Source organism: Gymnoscopelus braueri, assembly GCF_963280865.1.
Source record: "Gymnoscopelus braueri genome assembly, chromosome: 22".
Lineage (NCBI taxonomy): Eukaryota > Metazoa > Chordata > Actinopteri > Myctophiformes > Myctophidae > Gymnoscopelus > Gymnoscopelus braueri.
The window spans coordinates 28,464,919-28,478,306 of NC_137624.1; the positions used below are offsets into that span (position 1 = coordinate 28,464,919).

Here is a 13,388-nt window from a genome sequence, read left to right on the forward strand (position 1 = left end):
GAATTAACACTTTTGAAAAAAAATCGCTTTCTCTCCGTCTCTCCATCTCACTGTCTATCCATCTCTCTCTCTCTCTCTCTTTCTCTCTCTCTGTTAAATTAGCAGAACACAACAAATCTCTGTACTTAGTCTCACATGCAGTAGCCAGAATATCAGAGATCTCTGCCTACTGATAAGCCTAAATTAAATGAATGAGCAAAACTTGGTGGAAACTATTACTGGTGTCCGGGGACCCCCAGGGGTCGCGCTAAGAACTTGTAGATCTGCTATTTTTGAAAAATCACACACACACACACACACACACACACACACACACACACACACACACACACACACACACACACACACACACACACACACACACACACACACACACACACACACACACACACACACACACACACACACACACACACACACACACACACACACAGTCAAGTTTGAGGTTCACACTGAAATCGAGACTGAAGAAATCAATGGCTGTCACTTATCACTATTCTATACCACCTCCTGGCTCAAGGACTTAATGTCATTTCTGTCATCGGAAAAGGTAAAGTACTCTCTAAGAGGCTCAATTGCCACTTTTTATGATAGATGGCAACCGCTTATCACATTCATAAACACCCTCACATCCCTTGACCCAGACTGATCCTAAGGACTCCTTCTCTGAGGTGAGCACCACAGATACTCTGACGTAAACTTCACCCCATTGTATCTTGGTTATTTTTTAATCTACTTTCTTTTTTTTGTTTTTGTTTTAGTTTTTTGTTGTTCTTGATCAATTTCAGTCCTGTCTGTGTCTCATCATGTCCCATAAAAGTAAAAAAGAATCATGGTGATATGTTAATATTGACAACCAACCTTCATTTCTCTGTACCACCTGTTTCACCAATAAAATATATATATATATATTTTTTAAACGTATTCACTATTCTGACCACAGTAACAGCACTGCTTGTGATTTGTTTTAAGAGTTTTATGATAAACAGTGGCGTTTTTATAACTTGCGGCTGTGATCTATATGTATTGTGGCTAAATGGAAAATACTGTCTTGTAGGAAGTATAGGAGATATAATTGTACTGTAGGTTTGGGGTGTTTAGTAGACAATGTTGACAATGAGAAAAACAAAAACATTATGTCATCCTTAATATGCTTTACCTGCATGCAGGCATTAGTACTGTAGTGTCAGGATATACACTGCTTCGCATGTCTACACGCACACGCACACACACACACACACACACACACACACACACACACTTTACTTTACGATAGGCCTACATACAGTGCATACAATACAGGCAGGCAGAGAGCGTGTCAAGAAAGCAGAAAGACAGATGCAGACTAGTTTCAGTCTCATTAAATGAGACCGAAAGAGTCAAATGTTGTGGCAACATCAACAGAATGTGAACATCAACAACATCTTCTCTACCCGACAGCGTCCACCCACCAACTACCACCCCGCTCGCTGGACAACCAGTATGTCTGGCCATAGCCTTGGAGGAGAGCCATTTTCTCTCCCAGATGCTAAATTGGAGCCTGGAGGTGCTGCATGACGCAGAACAACACTCATTTAAACTGAAGAGAGGAATTGCAGAGAACTGTATTTCAGTACCTGGTAACCTGGTGTACCGCATGGCAGATAAATGAGAAGAATGACCAATTAGGGTGTTGTCACATCACCGTTTGGTGGAACACAGAAATATGGTCCTACTACTTTATCTGAGTAATGCCTAATGTGTGCGACAGTGCAATGAATAGCCGATCTACATGCTCACAACGTGTTGCATCTGCGACGTGCTTTGAGCTTGATACCTCAACAAAAAAGAAAGAAAGAAAAGAAAAAAGACCATACTGCATCAAAAGTAATCAACAAACTATACTATAATACATCGGCCAAAAAAATTTTTTTTGCCGATCTACAAACTCACAACGCCTTGCAACGCGGCTATTTTCTTCGTTGCATTTTCTGTGGAACGAGGTCAAACAAAATGGGGGGTCCCCAGTTCAAATATGATTATTTTGGGGGGTCACGGCCTGAAAAGGTTGAGAACCACTGCTGTAGAGTGTACAAATGGAACCAAATGGACCCGCACACTCAGACAGAGTTAAATTAAGATTTGTTGTCTCCTTCTCAACTTTCCTAATGTCTGTCTCTCCTACACTGTCTCCTTCTCAGCTTTCCTACTGTTGTTTTACTCTCTGAGTTCCCATGCAGTCTCTGTCTCTCCTACATTGTCTCCCTCACAGCTTTCCTACAGACTGTCTCTCCTACGCTGTCTCCCTCATAGCTTTCCTACAGACTGTCTCTCCTACGCTGTCTCCATCTCAGCGTTCCTACCGTCTATCTCACTTAAGACACAACATATATGTCAGGGAGAAGGGTGAGTTTCTGTCAAGCAGCATTTACAAGATAAGATAAGAAAGATCTCTACATCTCATTCTCTCTCTCCCTCTCTGCTTCTGTTAGCTTGTATTAAAGTTATGCAACAGCCCTTCCATTCCCTCTGATAGTGACGTGGTAAATATTACACAAACCAACAATGACCTCGCCACTTCAGGGCCAGTCCACAATATAAACAAACTTCACACACATCCACGTTCATGTACGCACATGCACGTGCTCGCACACACGCAGGAAGGAGAGGAACGTAGGTATTTATTGAGTGTGTGTAATGTGGTTTAAGCAGGTTTGTACAGTAGACAGTATGTATCATGGTTACCATTCCAATCCAATTAGTGTATATGTCTGTATGTGTACGTATATGTGGGAGGGTGCATAGTATGTACATTAGTGTGTGAATACAGTGTGTGACTGTGTGTGGTTGATGTGAGCATGTACCGTATGTGTGTGTGTGTACATGCATGTGTGCGTGCAACTTTACCTTTCTAATAAGACCAACTCCCTCATTCTTGACATACCTGTAGCTCTCTCCTCTTTCCCACGACTATGCCGATGACCTAGACATAACCTACAGTATGAATGCTCTCAGTTAGGGCTGCAACTATCCATTATTTTCTTAGCCATGATTCTATCGCTTACTTTTTCTATTAACCCATTAAGACCTGGCAACGCATCTGTATGTCATTTTTAGATTTCTTTGGCTATTCAAAAATAGCAGATATACAAGCTCATAGCGCGGCATTAGCTTGTAGATCTGCTATTTTTGAGAAAATCGTGACAATGTGTGCAAATCTTTGAATATATGTGTTTTAATAAATTTGTTCCAGGGACCTCCAGAAGCAAAGATTTGAGTTACAAATGTTCGCTTTAAAAAATGGAAAATCGAAAATTTGCACAAAATGTTCAAGATTTTTCAAAAATAGCAGATCTACAAGCTCATGGCGCGGCACTCGGTGCACGTCTGCGCTCAGGGCCCTGTGATTGACAGACGCTGATTGGCTCTTCCACGTTTTGGTTTCTGCAAAACGTCCACCCAGCGCTTGGGGCCAGACCGGCCTGCAGAAGACACATGATAATGTGAATTCATGACTGGTGTAAGACCCTGCCATCAGTGGGGGTCACAGGGCATATGACCCCGGGCCCGAGGCAAGGGGGGGGCCCATGCAAAGGTCTGTGGTCATTCCTTAATGGGAATAATATACTGTACCAATAATAATGTATTTACAAGATATATTTATTAATATCATTAAAGCACATTTCAACTTGTCGTCTGATAACCCACCCATACTATAGGACCCCACTGGAAACAAGGCCGCAAGGACTTTTGTGGTGTTATCCTTTTAGACAAAGTGTTGACTGTACTCGTGCTGTTTTCTGTCTAATAAAATATTCAATCAATCAAAACTCATACTGTAAGGTCTTCAAGGTGTGTGTGAGAGCCAAGTATTGGATCATATTCAGCAATGTTCTGATTCATGGCATAACTCAGTACTAAGGTAATCAAGGTATCGGGGAGTGGAGGTACACGCGCACACACACACACACACACACACACACACACACACACACACACACACACACACACACACACACACACACACACACACACACACACACACACACACACACACACACACACACACACACACACACACACACACACACACACACACACACACAGGGATAGTTCAGTATGCTACAAAGATGACATCACCTCAAAAATCATCGTTATAAACATCACATAACACACAAATCATTGCTCCTGTCAGTAGGCAGTGGCACTCCAGAGAATCTAAATAAAACATCAACACCACATACGAGTAATATGGAAACAAACATTGTGGCTGATTCTATCAAAGTGCTACAGTAGCATACAGTTAGCTAGGTTAGCATTCATTTAGACAGCTAGCTAATCAGTGCACTGCTCAAACTAAATAGGTGAAAACATGTTAATCATAGTTTTGTAACTAACTTTATTCAGCAGAAGCATAACTACAGTACTGTACCCCCAGTGGTAGTCAATAGGCGGACCGCGGCCCGCATAACTATCTCCCGACTCTGGGCAAATTAAAGCAAATTATACTTTTCATAATATATATATTGTTTGTATTATCTGCAAGGTGTTAATTGCCGCAAGTAAAAAAAAGCTCTGTTCTATCCACTGGGGGCAGCGCTTTCTGTGAATGAGACTGCTTCTCTGAGTGAGGAGCCGATAGGTGGTTGATTGGGGCTATATACCACCCAATAAAATGGACATTTAAGTAATGTCTTAATTGAGTGGATCTTTACAATAGGCCATTCATAGTAGCCGTTTTATAAAAGCCATAAACTCGAACGTGTGTTTTATCCTGAATATTGTCACAGGTTCCTGTGTACTTTATTATAGGCATACCATAGTGAGTTCATAGTGAGTTCCAACCTCACATTATTTATGATTATGGAATTCTGAGTTCCTTAATGTCATTTCTATCATCGGAAAAGGTAAAGTACTCTCTAAGAGTCTGAATTGCCAATGTTTATGATAGATGGCAACCACTCATCACATTTATAAACACCCTCACATCCTTGACCCAGACTAATCCTAAAGAAATACTCCTTCTCTGAGGTGAGCACCTGAGATACTCTGTCGTAAACTTCGCCCCATTGTATCTTGGTTATTTATTAATCTACTTTCTTTTGTCCGTTTTTGATTTAGTTTTTGTTTCTGTTTTAGTTTTCCTTTTTCTTCTTTTTTTTGTTCTTGGCCAAGTTCAGTCCTGTCTGTGTTTTGTCATGTTTTGTCATGTCTAAAAAAAGAATCATGGTGATATGTTAACAGTGATAACCAACCCTCGTTTCTCTGTATATGTTTCACCAATAAAAGAATTATACAAAAATATATAATTCTGCCAATATAGCAAAGTATACTGCACTATACTGAACGATGACATGATTTTAGTTTTCTTTGATTTCTAATTATAAATATTCACAATAGAAATGTTACTGCACATGCCAGGTCAAATATTGTGGTATAACAATGACCTAAGACCACAGTCAGCACACCAATACCACACAATAAAATCTATTTTTAACTTTGAGATTGTACACATGGAACCAAATGGACTCTTAGGGGTCCATCTGGTTATGTACACTGAGGATTTGTCTGTGCAATATCTCATCATGAAGCGTGACCTGGCGTGTATTACTGCTTAGTGCTTAGATAAACATATCAATCAAACTACGGACGTAAAAACAACAGGGCCACACCCTGGTCTAAGACAATGAATCCTCTCTAACATAATCTCTCTTTCTAAGAGATGATTGAGACAGGCTAAAAGAGAGACATGAGAGAGAGAGAGAGAGAGAGAGAGAGAGAGAGACACAGACAGACAGACAGACAGACAGACAGACAGACAGACAGACAGACAGACAGACAGACAGACAGACAGACAGACAGACAGACAGACAGACAGACAGACAGACAGACAGACAGACAGACAGACAGACAGACAGACAGACAGACAGACAGACAGACAGACAGACAGACAGACAGACAGACAGACAGACAGACAGACAGACAGACAGACAGACAGACAGACAGACAGACAGACAGACAGACAGACAGACAGACAGACAGACAGACAGACAGACAGACAGACAGACAGACAGACAGACAGACAGACAGACAGACAGACAGACAGACAGACAGACAGACAGACAGACAGACAGACAGACAGACAGACAGACAGACAGACAGACAGACAGACAGACAGACAGACAGACAGACAGACAGACAGACAGACAGACAGACAGACAGACAGACAGACAGACAGACAGACAGACAGACAGACAGACAGACAGACAGACAGACAGACAGACAGACAGACAGACAGACAGACAGACAGACAGACAGACAGACAGACAGACAGACAGACAGACAGACAGACAGACAGACAGACAGACAGACAGACAGACAGACAGACAGACACACACACACACACACACACACACACACACACACACACACACACACACACACACACACACACACACACACACACACACACACACACACACACACACACACACACACACACACACACACACACACACACACACACACACACACACACACAAAAGCAAGAGAGTGAGAGGGAAAGTGATAGAAATAGGAGAGAGAGAGAGAGAGAGAGAGAGAGAGAGAGAGAGAGAGAGAGAGAGAGAGAGAGAGAGAGAGAGAGACACACAGAGAGAGAGAGAGAGAGCCAGAGAGAGCCAGAGAGAGAGAGAGAACAGGCAGTTTCTGTAGTTAGTCTGGTTGGTTGACTCACTGAACCACAGTCAAGGGAAAGAATTCACCTCATTAAAAACATTACAGAAAGGGGGGGGTCAGGTCAAGAAGCAGATGAAAGCCGTAGGGCTGCCACGATCATGAAATATTACTTGACGATTCATTGTCATTCAAACAAGTGCCATTTCGGCATTTTGGCATTGAACATTGGAACATACAATTTCCACAATTTTGGAAAACGTTTGAAAATGCATGAACATTTCAACATGGAAACGATTATCCGGATTATCCGGATTATCTCAAATAATTGTGATTAGGCGATTATGTAATACTTGTGACCGGCTAACAGTGAGTTATGAATGTTTACAAAAATAGCAGATGTACAAGCTCACAGCGCATCACGAAGTGACGCACTGTGAGCTTGAATATCTGCTATTTTTTTAATAGCCAATGCTAAAATCTAAAATGACACAGATTCTTTCCCGGTTTTAATGGGTTAAGCCCTGATTTATACCTAGTTGCACACCAGTGTCGTGCACCAAAAATATCCGATCTACAAGCTCACAGAGCTTGTATATTCACTATGAAGCTTTACACTCAACTGGACATTATGGCCTAAGGCCTGGCACTAGAGGAAAGGCCATGGGGTCGAGTGAAATATGTAAATATTAAAAAAAAAGAATCATAGGCCACCAGAGGATATATCTCCTAACTGTACAATATGTACTACTATCTGTAAAGAACAGTGAGTGTCCAACACCCCCCCCTCCACCAAAACACACGCACACACACACAGACACACAGACACACACACACACACACACACACACACACACACACACACACACACACACACACACACACACACACACACACACACACACACACACACACACACACACACACACACACACACACACACACACACACTTGATCGTGTATTTGAATGGAGAGATGTGATGCACAGGAGAAGAGAGGGAGAGAAGAGACACTGGAGGAACAGAAACAGAGGGAGCGAGAAGTAGGGTGAAAAAGAAAGAGATACTGCATGCTAAATGGTGCTTGAATGAGAGAGAGAGAGAGAGAGAGAGAGAGAGAGAGAGAGAGAGAGAGAGAGAGAGAGAGGGGGGGGGGGGCAGGGGGGAGAGAACGAGAGGGGGGTGAACATAGGGGTGAAGACAGGGGTGAGGAGAGAGAGAGACAGAGACAGACAGACAGACAGACAGACAGACAGACAGACAGACAGACAGACAGACAGACAGACAGACAGACAGACAGACAGACAGACAGACAGACAGACAGACTAATAGTCGATAATCTGGGGTTACTGCATTCCATACATACTTTATACATGCATGACTGACTGTGTAGTTTGTTTTAGAAGTCAACTTACAAGAAACAAAAATATCATTAACATAGCAATGTCTGACAGACAGACAGACAGACAGACAGACAGACAGACAGACAGACAGACAGACAGACAGACAGACAGACAGACAGACAGACAGACAGGCAGTGGTCACATTATTCACCATAGTGTTCACGTTTACAGTTTAAAGCTGATTATTATCTGGCAGTAACTTTGCCCAGTGTTTGCATAACAAAACAATAAATACATACATAGATACATTTCGGTGTTTTCACCGTTTGTTTTGGTCGCCCAAAAACGTCCCCGTCTACCAAAACAAACAGAGAAAACAACAACATACACTGAGATGTGTTTCTGCAGGTAAACACCACCACACTACTCCAGTGGCTGGTATAGAGGGAAATGATGGGTGAAAAAAACATACATTTATTGTTTTGTTACGTAAACACAAGGCAAAGTTGCATACTATTCCTTTAAGCGTTGGGGTTTGGTTAGGAAAGAGGGAAAGAGGGTAAAAGGTGAAGTGGGTGGGGTTCTGAGAGGTCACCGGTAATCACCGCAATATTATCTGGTAAAAATCAGGGTGGGAGAAAGTCAATGAGTTACAGTTACATTCTTTCCAACCACGACCACCAGTGAAGCTCTTACAGTCTCTCTCTCTCTCTCACACACACACACACACACACACACACACACACACACACACAAATATCCCCCAAAAATATACCTGTTCTGAATGAAGAGTGTAGCAGACTGTGGTTGTACTGGTCAGCTCCCAGTGACCCAACAGAAGCAGACTGTGGTTGTACTGGTCAGCTCCCAGTGACCCAACAGTAGTCTTCTACTGTTGGGTCAGCTCCCAGTGACCCAACAGTAGTCTTCTACTGTTGGGTCAGCTCCCAGTGACCCAACAGTAGAAGACTGTGGTTGTACTGGTCAGCTCCCAGTGACCCAACAGTAGTCTTCTACTGTTGGGTCAGCTCCCAGTGACCCAACAGTAGTCTTCTACTGTTGGGTCAGCTCCCAGTAACCCAACAGTAGCAGACTGTGGTTGTACTGGTCAGCTCCCAGTGACCCAACAGAAGCAGACTGTGGTTGTACTGGTCAGCTCCCAGTGACCCAACAGTAGCAGACTGTGGTTGTACTGGTCAGTGTGTAGATCAATGGATGACGATATCATTATTATCACCATCATAATTACTATCCTATTATTATTACATAAGAGATGGTGAAAGGCTCAATCTTTAACCACGTGGTACATTAGTAAATAACACGTGGCTGGTCTTATCAGAGCAGAGTACAAACTTGTGGGCATAAAACAGGACTGATCTTTGACAGCACGTAGTTTGACAGACGGCTCATATCATTTATTTTTCAACTCAGTGATATGAATGGAGGTTTTCATCTCTCTCGCTCTGGATCGCCACTTTGATGTGTTGTTTGGATGTAGTTTGCCAAAGGCAGGTGGAAAATTGGTGGGCGATTAAAAAGAGCCATAACAATGCTTCTTCCAGATGCATTTTTACAACTAAAACCGTGCTTGTTAATAACTAAGCGCAGCGGCAAGTTAAACTAGTACGATTTATGGTGTAAAAAGGATAATAAGGGTAATTCCTTTTAACAGGTCGTTCATGAAAGTCCTTGCGGTCTTGTTTCCAATGAGAACCTGTGAGCAATTGGGGTTAAGAGTCTTGCTCAGGGACAAATTTCATATCATCGGCACATATGCTGGGATAGCCTGGAATCGAACCTGGGGCAACCAGGGCCTCTGGTTCCCTAGGCGGGCTCACTAACCACTCAGCTATGGCCGCCCCAAATGTGTGGCCGTGTATGATAAAATATGGGGTGCACAGCGGTCTACTTTCACTGACAAGAAAATAAAACTAAAGGTATATGCCTCTGATGAAAATAGTGTTACTTGGAACAAGAGTAGCTTCATCATCAGTCTATCATCATCACCACAAATCATCAGCGTTCATTTAGCCATTTGTAAACCATGTTTTACCATGTAGGCTGGTTTTACTTGAGTAAACATTTTGATTACTTCTTCCACTGACCTGCAGAGGTACTGTACAAAGATAGATATAAGGATGCCAAATTGACAATACTTTTGCACCTTGGCTCAAGTTAAATTTCAGCTACTACAGTAGGGCCTACTGTATGACTTTTACTTCACAGTCACAGAGTATTTCGACATTGAGGTTTGTTTTAATACTTTTTCCTCAACTTTCCACTTAAGTAGGTAAATATCTGAGCCTGTAGGCAATACTTCCACCACCTGCAGAGCTCCAGAGTGAGTGAGTGACAGTGGTGGAAGAAGTACTCCGATATTTTACTTAAGTAAAAGTAGCAATACCACAATGAAGAAATACTCTGTTACAAGTAAAAGGCCTGTGTTCAAAATGTTACTTGAGTAAAAGTACAAAAGTAGTGGCATCAAAATACTTAACACATTCACTGCCTGAATTATTTCAGATTTTTTGCAGTTTTATGCCAGAGATTTTTCATTGAAAAAAATAAGTACTCAGGAGCCGAGATACAGATTTTTTTTGTTTTAAGTTAACAAGGAAGTGGATAGGAGTCTAGATCTTCGAAAAATCATATCTCCTTGGTCTTTGGGTCAATTTAAAAAAAATATATATAAAAAAAAAACTAAAAAAAACGAGTTCACTTGATCTAGGCAATCAAGTGATGGATTTGAAAAACAAGTTAACTTGATCTAGGCAATCAATGTGTTTGTACCAAAAGTAAAAGTACTAAAATGTTTGGAAATAGATCTACAAGCTCACAATGCGTTGCAAGCCTAAGTATAAAATATGGCTAAAGTGGTTAATTATGTTTTATAATAATATAAATAATTTATATCTGCAAAGTAACTTGTAACTAAAGTTTTCAAATAATTGTAGTGGAGTAAAAGTACAATATTTTGCCTCTGAAATGTAGTGGAGTAGAAGTAAAAGTACTGAAAACTGGAAATACTCCAGTAAAGTAAGAATATCTCAAAAGAGTACTTGAGTAAATGTACTTAGTTACTTTACACCACTGGTGAGTGAACAGTGAGTGAACACCACGGTTGTTCCTCCTCCAGTCTGCCCGACGGATATTAATCGATTCAAAGTATAGCCTGAATTACATTACTGTAGGCTACTGTCGAAGTTAAACGACAACCAAGGCCGTCTCTCTACAGTAAAATATCTCTGCAATAAGCCTACATAAACCAGTAAATATCTTCAGTAATAAACCAGTAAATAACCCATGGTTTATAAACATCTCAATCCAGCACACAAACCAGTATAAATGTGTCGAATCTTACCAGTAACTTCTTTCTTTCTTCTTTCTTCCTCGGTGTGGGTTGAGGGTTTGTGTTGAGGGAACCGCAGTTACCGTAGTTAGTTGCACCTGTGTAGACGCTGTGACGCTGTCACTCACACTGTACTGTACTGTACCTGTTGTACTGTCTACCTGTCTGTAGACGCTGTGACGCTGTCACTGTGTCACTATCTAATGTACTGTACCCGGCTGTTGTACTGTCTACCTGTCACTGTGACCCTACACTACTGTAGCCTACTGTAGTCTGTACCTGTTGTACTGTCCACCTGTCTGTAGACACTGTGTCACTGTGTCCTCTACTGTACTGTACCTGTACTCAGTCTACCTGTCTCTGACAATCTGTGCGGTGACTGCACTGGCAATAAGTGGGCGTGGCCGCGGGGCGCACGCTGGGTGGGGTTGGGTGGAGTCTGTCAGCTTGGAATTGTTAAAAAAAATAATAAAAAAACATAAAGTTCCTACGTCATTAAAATTATTCCCTTTGACAGAATTCCAGTATGTGGCGCAAGCATGGGTGCAAGTAGGCTATAAGCTAATAATGGGAGTTCTCTGCTCTCTCTCTCTCTCTCTCTCTCTCTCTCTCTCTCTCTCTCTCTCTTTCTCTCTCTCTCTCTCTCTCTCTCTCTCTCTCTCTCTCTCTCTCTCTCTCTCTCTCTCTCTCTCTCTCTCTCTCTCTCTCTAAGCGGATGTTCATTGCTAATACCATGTTTGGGAAATATTGCTCCAAGTCTCCCAAAATGCAACTATTTCAAGAATGTTTATCTGCCATGATGAGGCCATTTCATTTCCTTTGAGTGAGAGTGACCAACTTATTTTGAGTTCATTTAGAAACTGAACTTTTTGTTGGTTTGTTTGTTTTATGTAGTAGGCCCATATTACAGTAGACAACTTTGAAACTAGCTATTAGTCTGTCTGTCTGTCTGTCTGTCTGTCTGTCTGTCTGTCTGTCTAATGTATCTGTCGTTTTATATTATTACTTATTAAGTTATTATATTTATAATTAATTGGGGTTGCACTGCCCATTGGGCAATAAAGGAACAGAACCTTTAATCCGTGTACCTAATGTGTTAATGTAGAATAGAACCTGTTGCACTAGCTAATTAAGCAACACAGGATCATTGTCCACCAAAGAACAGCCCATGGCTGTTCTAGAGTTGGTAGCATTATAGTTTAGTGTTTATAGTTGTGCACTTCTATTTGTATATTGTTTTTCATTTTTGTTTTAATTTCAGTTCAGTTTCAAACCTTCAGGTAGTTTCCAGGCTGGGTTTGCTTGTTTCATTTTTAGTAGTTCAATTAGTTTCAGATTCAGTATTACTTAGATTGTTTTTATTAAAAGTAAATCATCTATTTATAGTATTTGTTCAGAATACTCATTGAAACACAACACACAGTCTTATGCTTGTTTGTTGTGTCAACAAATTAATCTAAAAACCTTTTCTGTACAGTTTCATTTTATTTTAGTTAGTTTTAAGTTACATAATATGAAGTAGTTTTAGTTTTTTTTTGTTAACTCTAATAAACCTGGTTTGTATATAGCCTACACTGTAGCCTAATGTATCATTTTGTAACTCTGAGAGTGTACAAATGTAACCAAATGGACCCAACCCTTTGGTCCATTTGGTTACATTATGTACACTCTCTGAGAGTTACATCAACGCTGAGGATTTTACTGTGTTGCATTGGGCAACCATGACACCACACCTCACATTCCTTAGAGCTGTAACCGTAGCAACACACCTATCATAATCAGACGCCGCTTCAGAAGGGAGGGGCTCTGTGTAGGTGCATGGAAACAGCACATATACACACACACACACACCACGTGCACACGTGTGTTCAACACACACATGGAAACAAACACATACACACACACGTGCCGCGCGCACGGCCCGCACCCGCACACACACATATTATATATATATATATATATATATATATTATAATATATATTACATTACAGTCATTTAGCAGACGCTTTTATCCAAAGCGACTTACAATAAGTGCATTCAAC

The 13,388-nt window shown here is 41.3% G+C and overlaps 1 protein-coding gene across 1 annotated transcript in view; it reads right to left on the reverse strand.

Moving 5' to 3' along the window:
- Positions 1–13,388, reverse strand: part of LOC308078926 (uncharacterized protein) — a gene marked incomplete at its 5' end in the record, with an annotated part of 54,082 nt that overhangs the window by 36,822 nt on the left and 3,872 nt on the right. Inside the window, one exon of the mRNA XM_080420267.1 lies at positions 11,358–11,443. Within this exon, the coding sequence (XP_080276393.1) occupies positions 11,358–11,443 (86 nt within the window). The remainder of the gene's footprint in view (positions 1–11,357; positions 11,444–13,388) is intronic.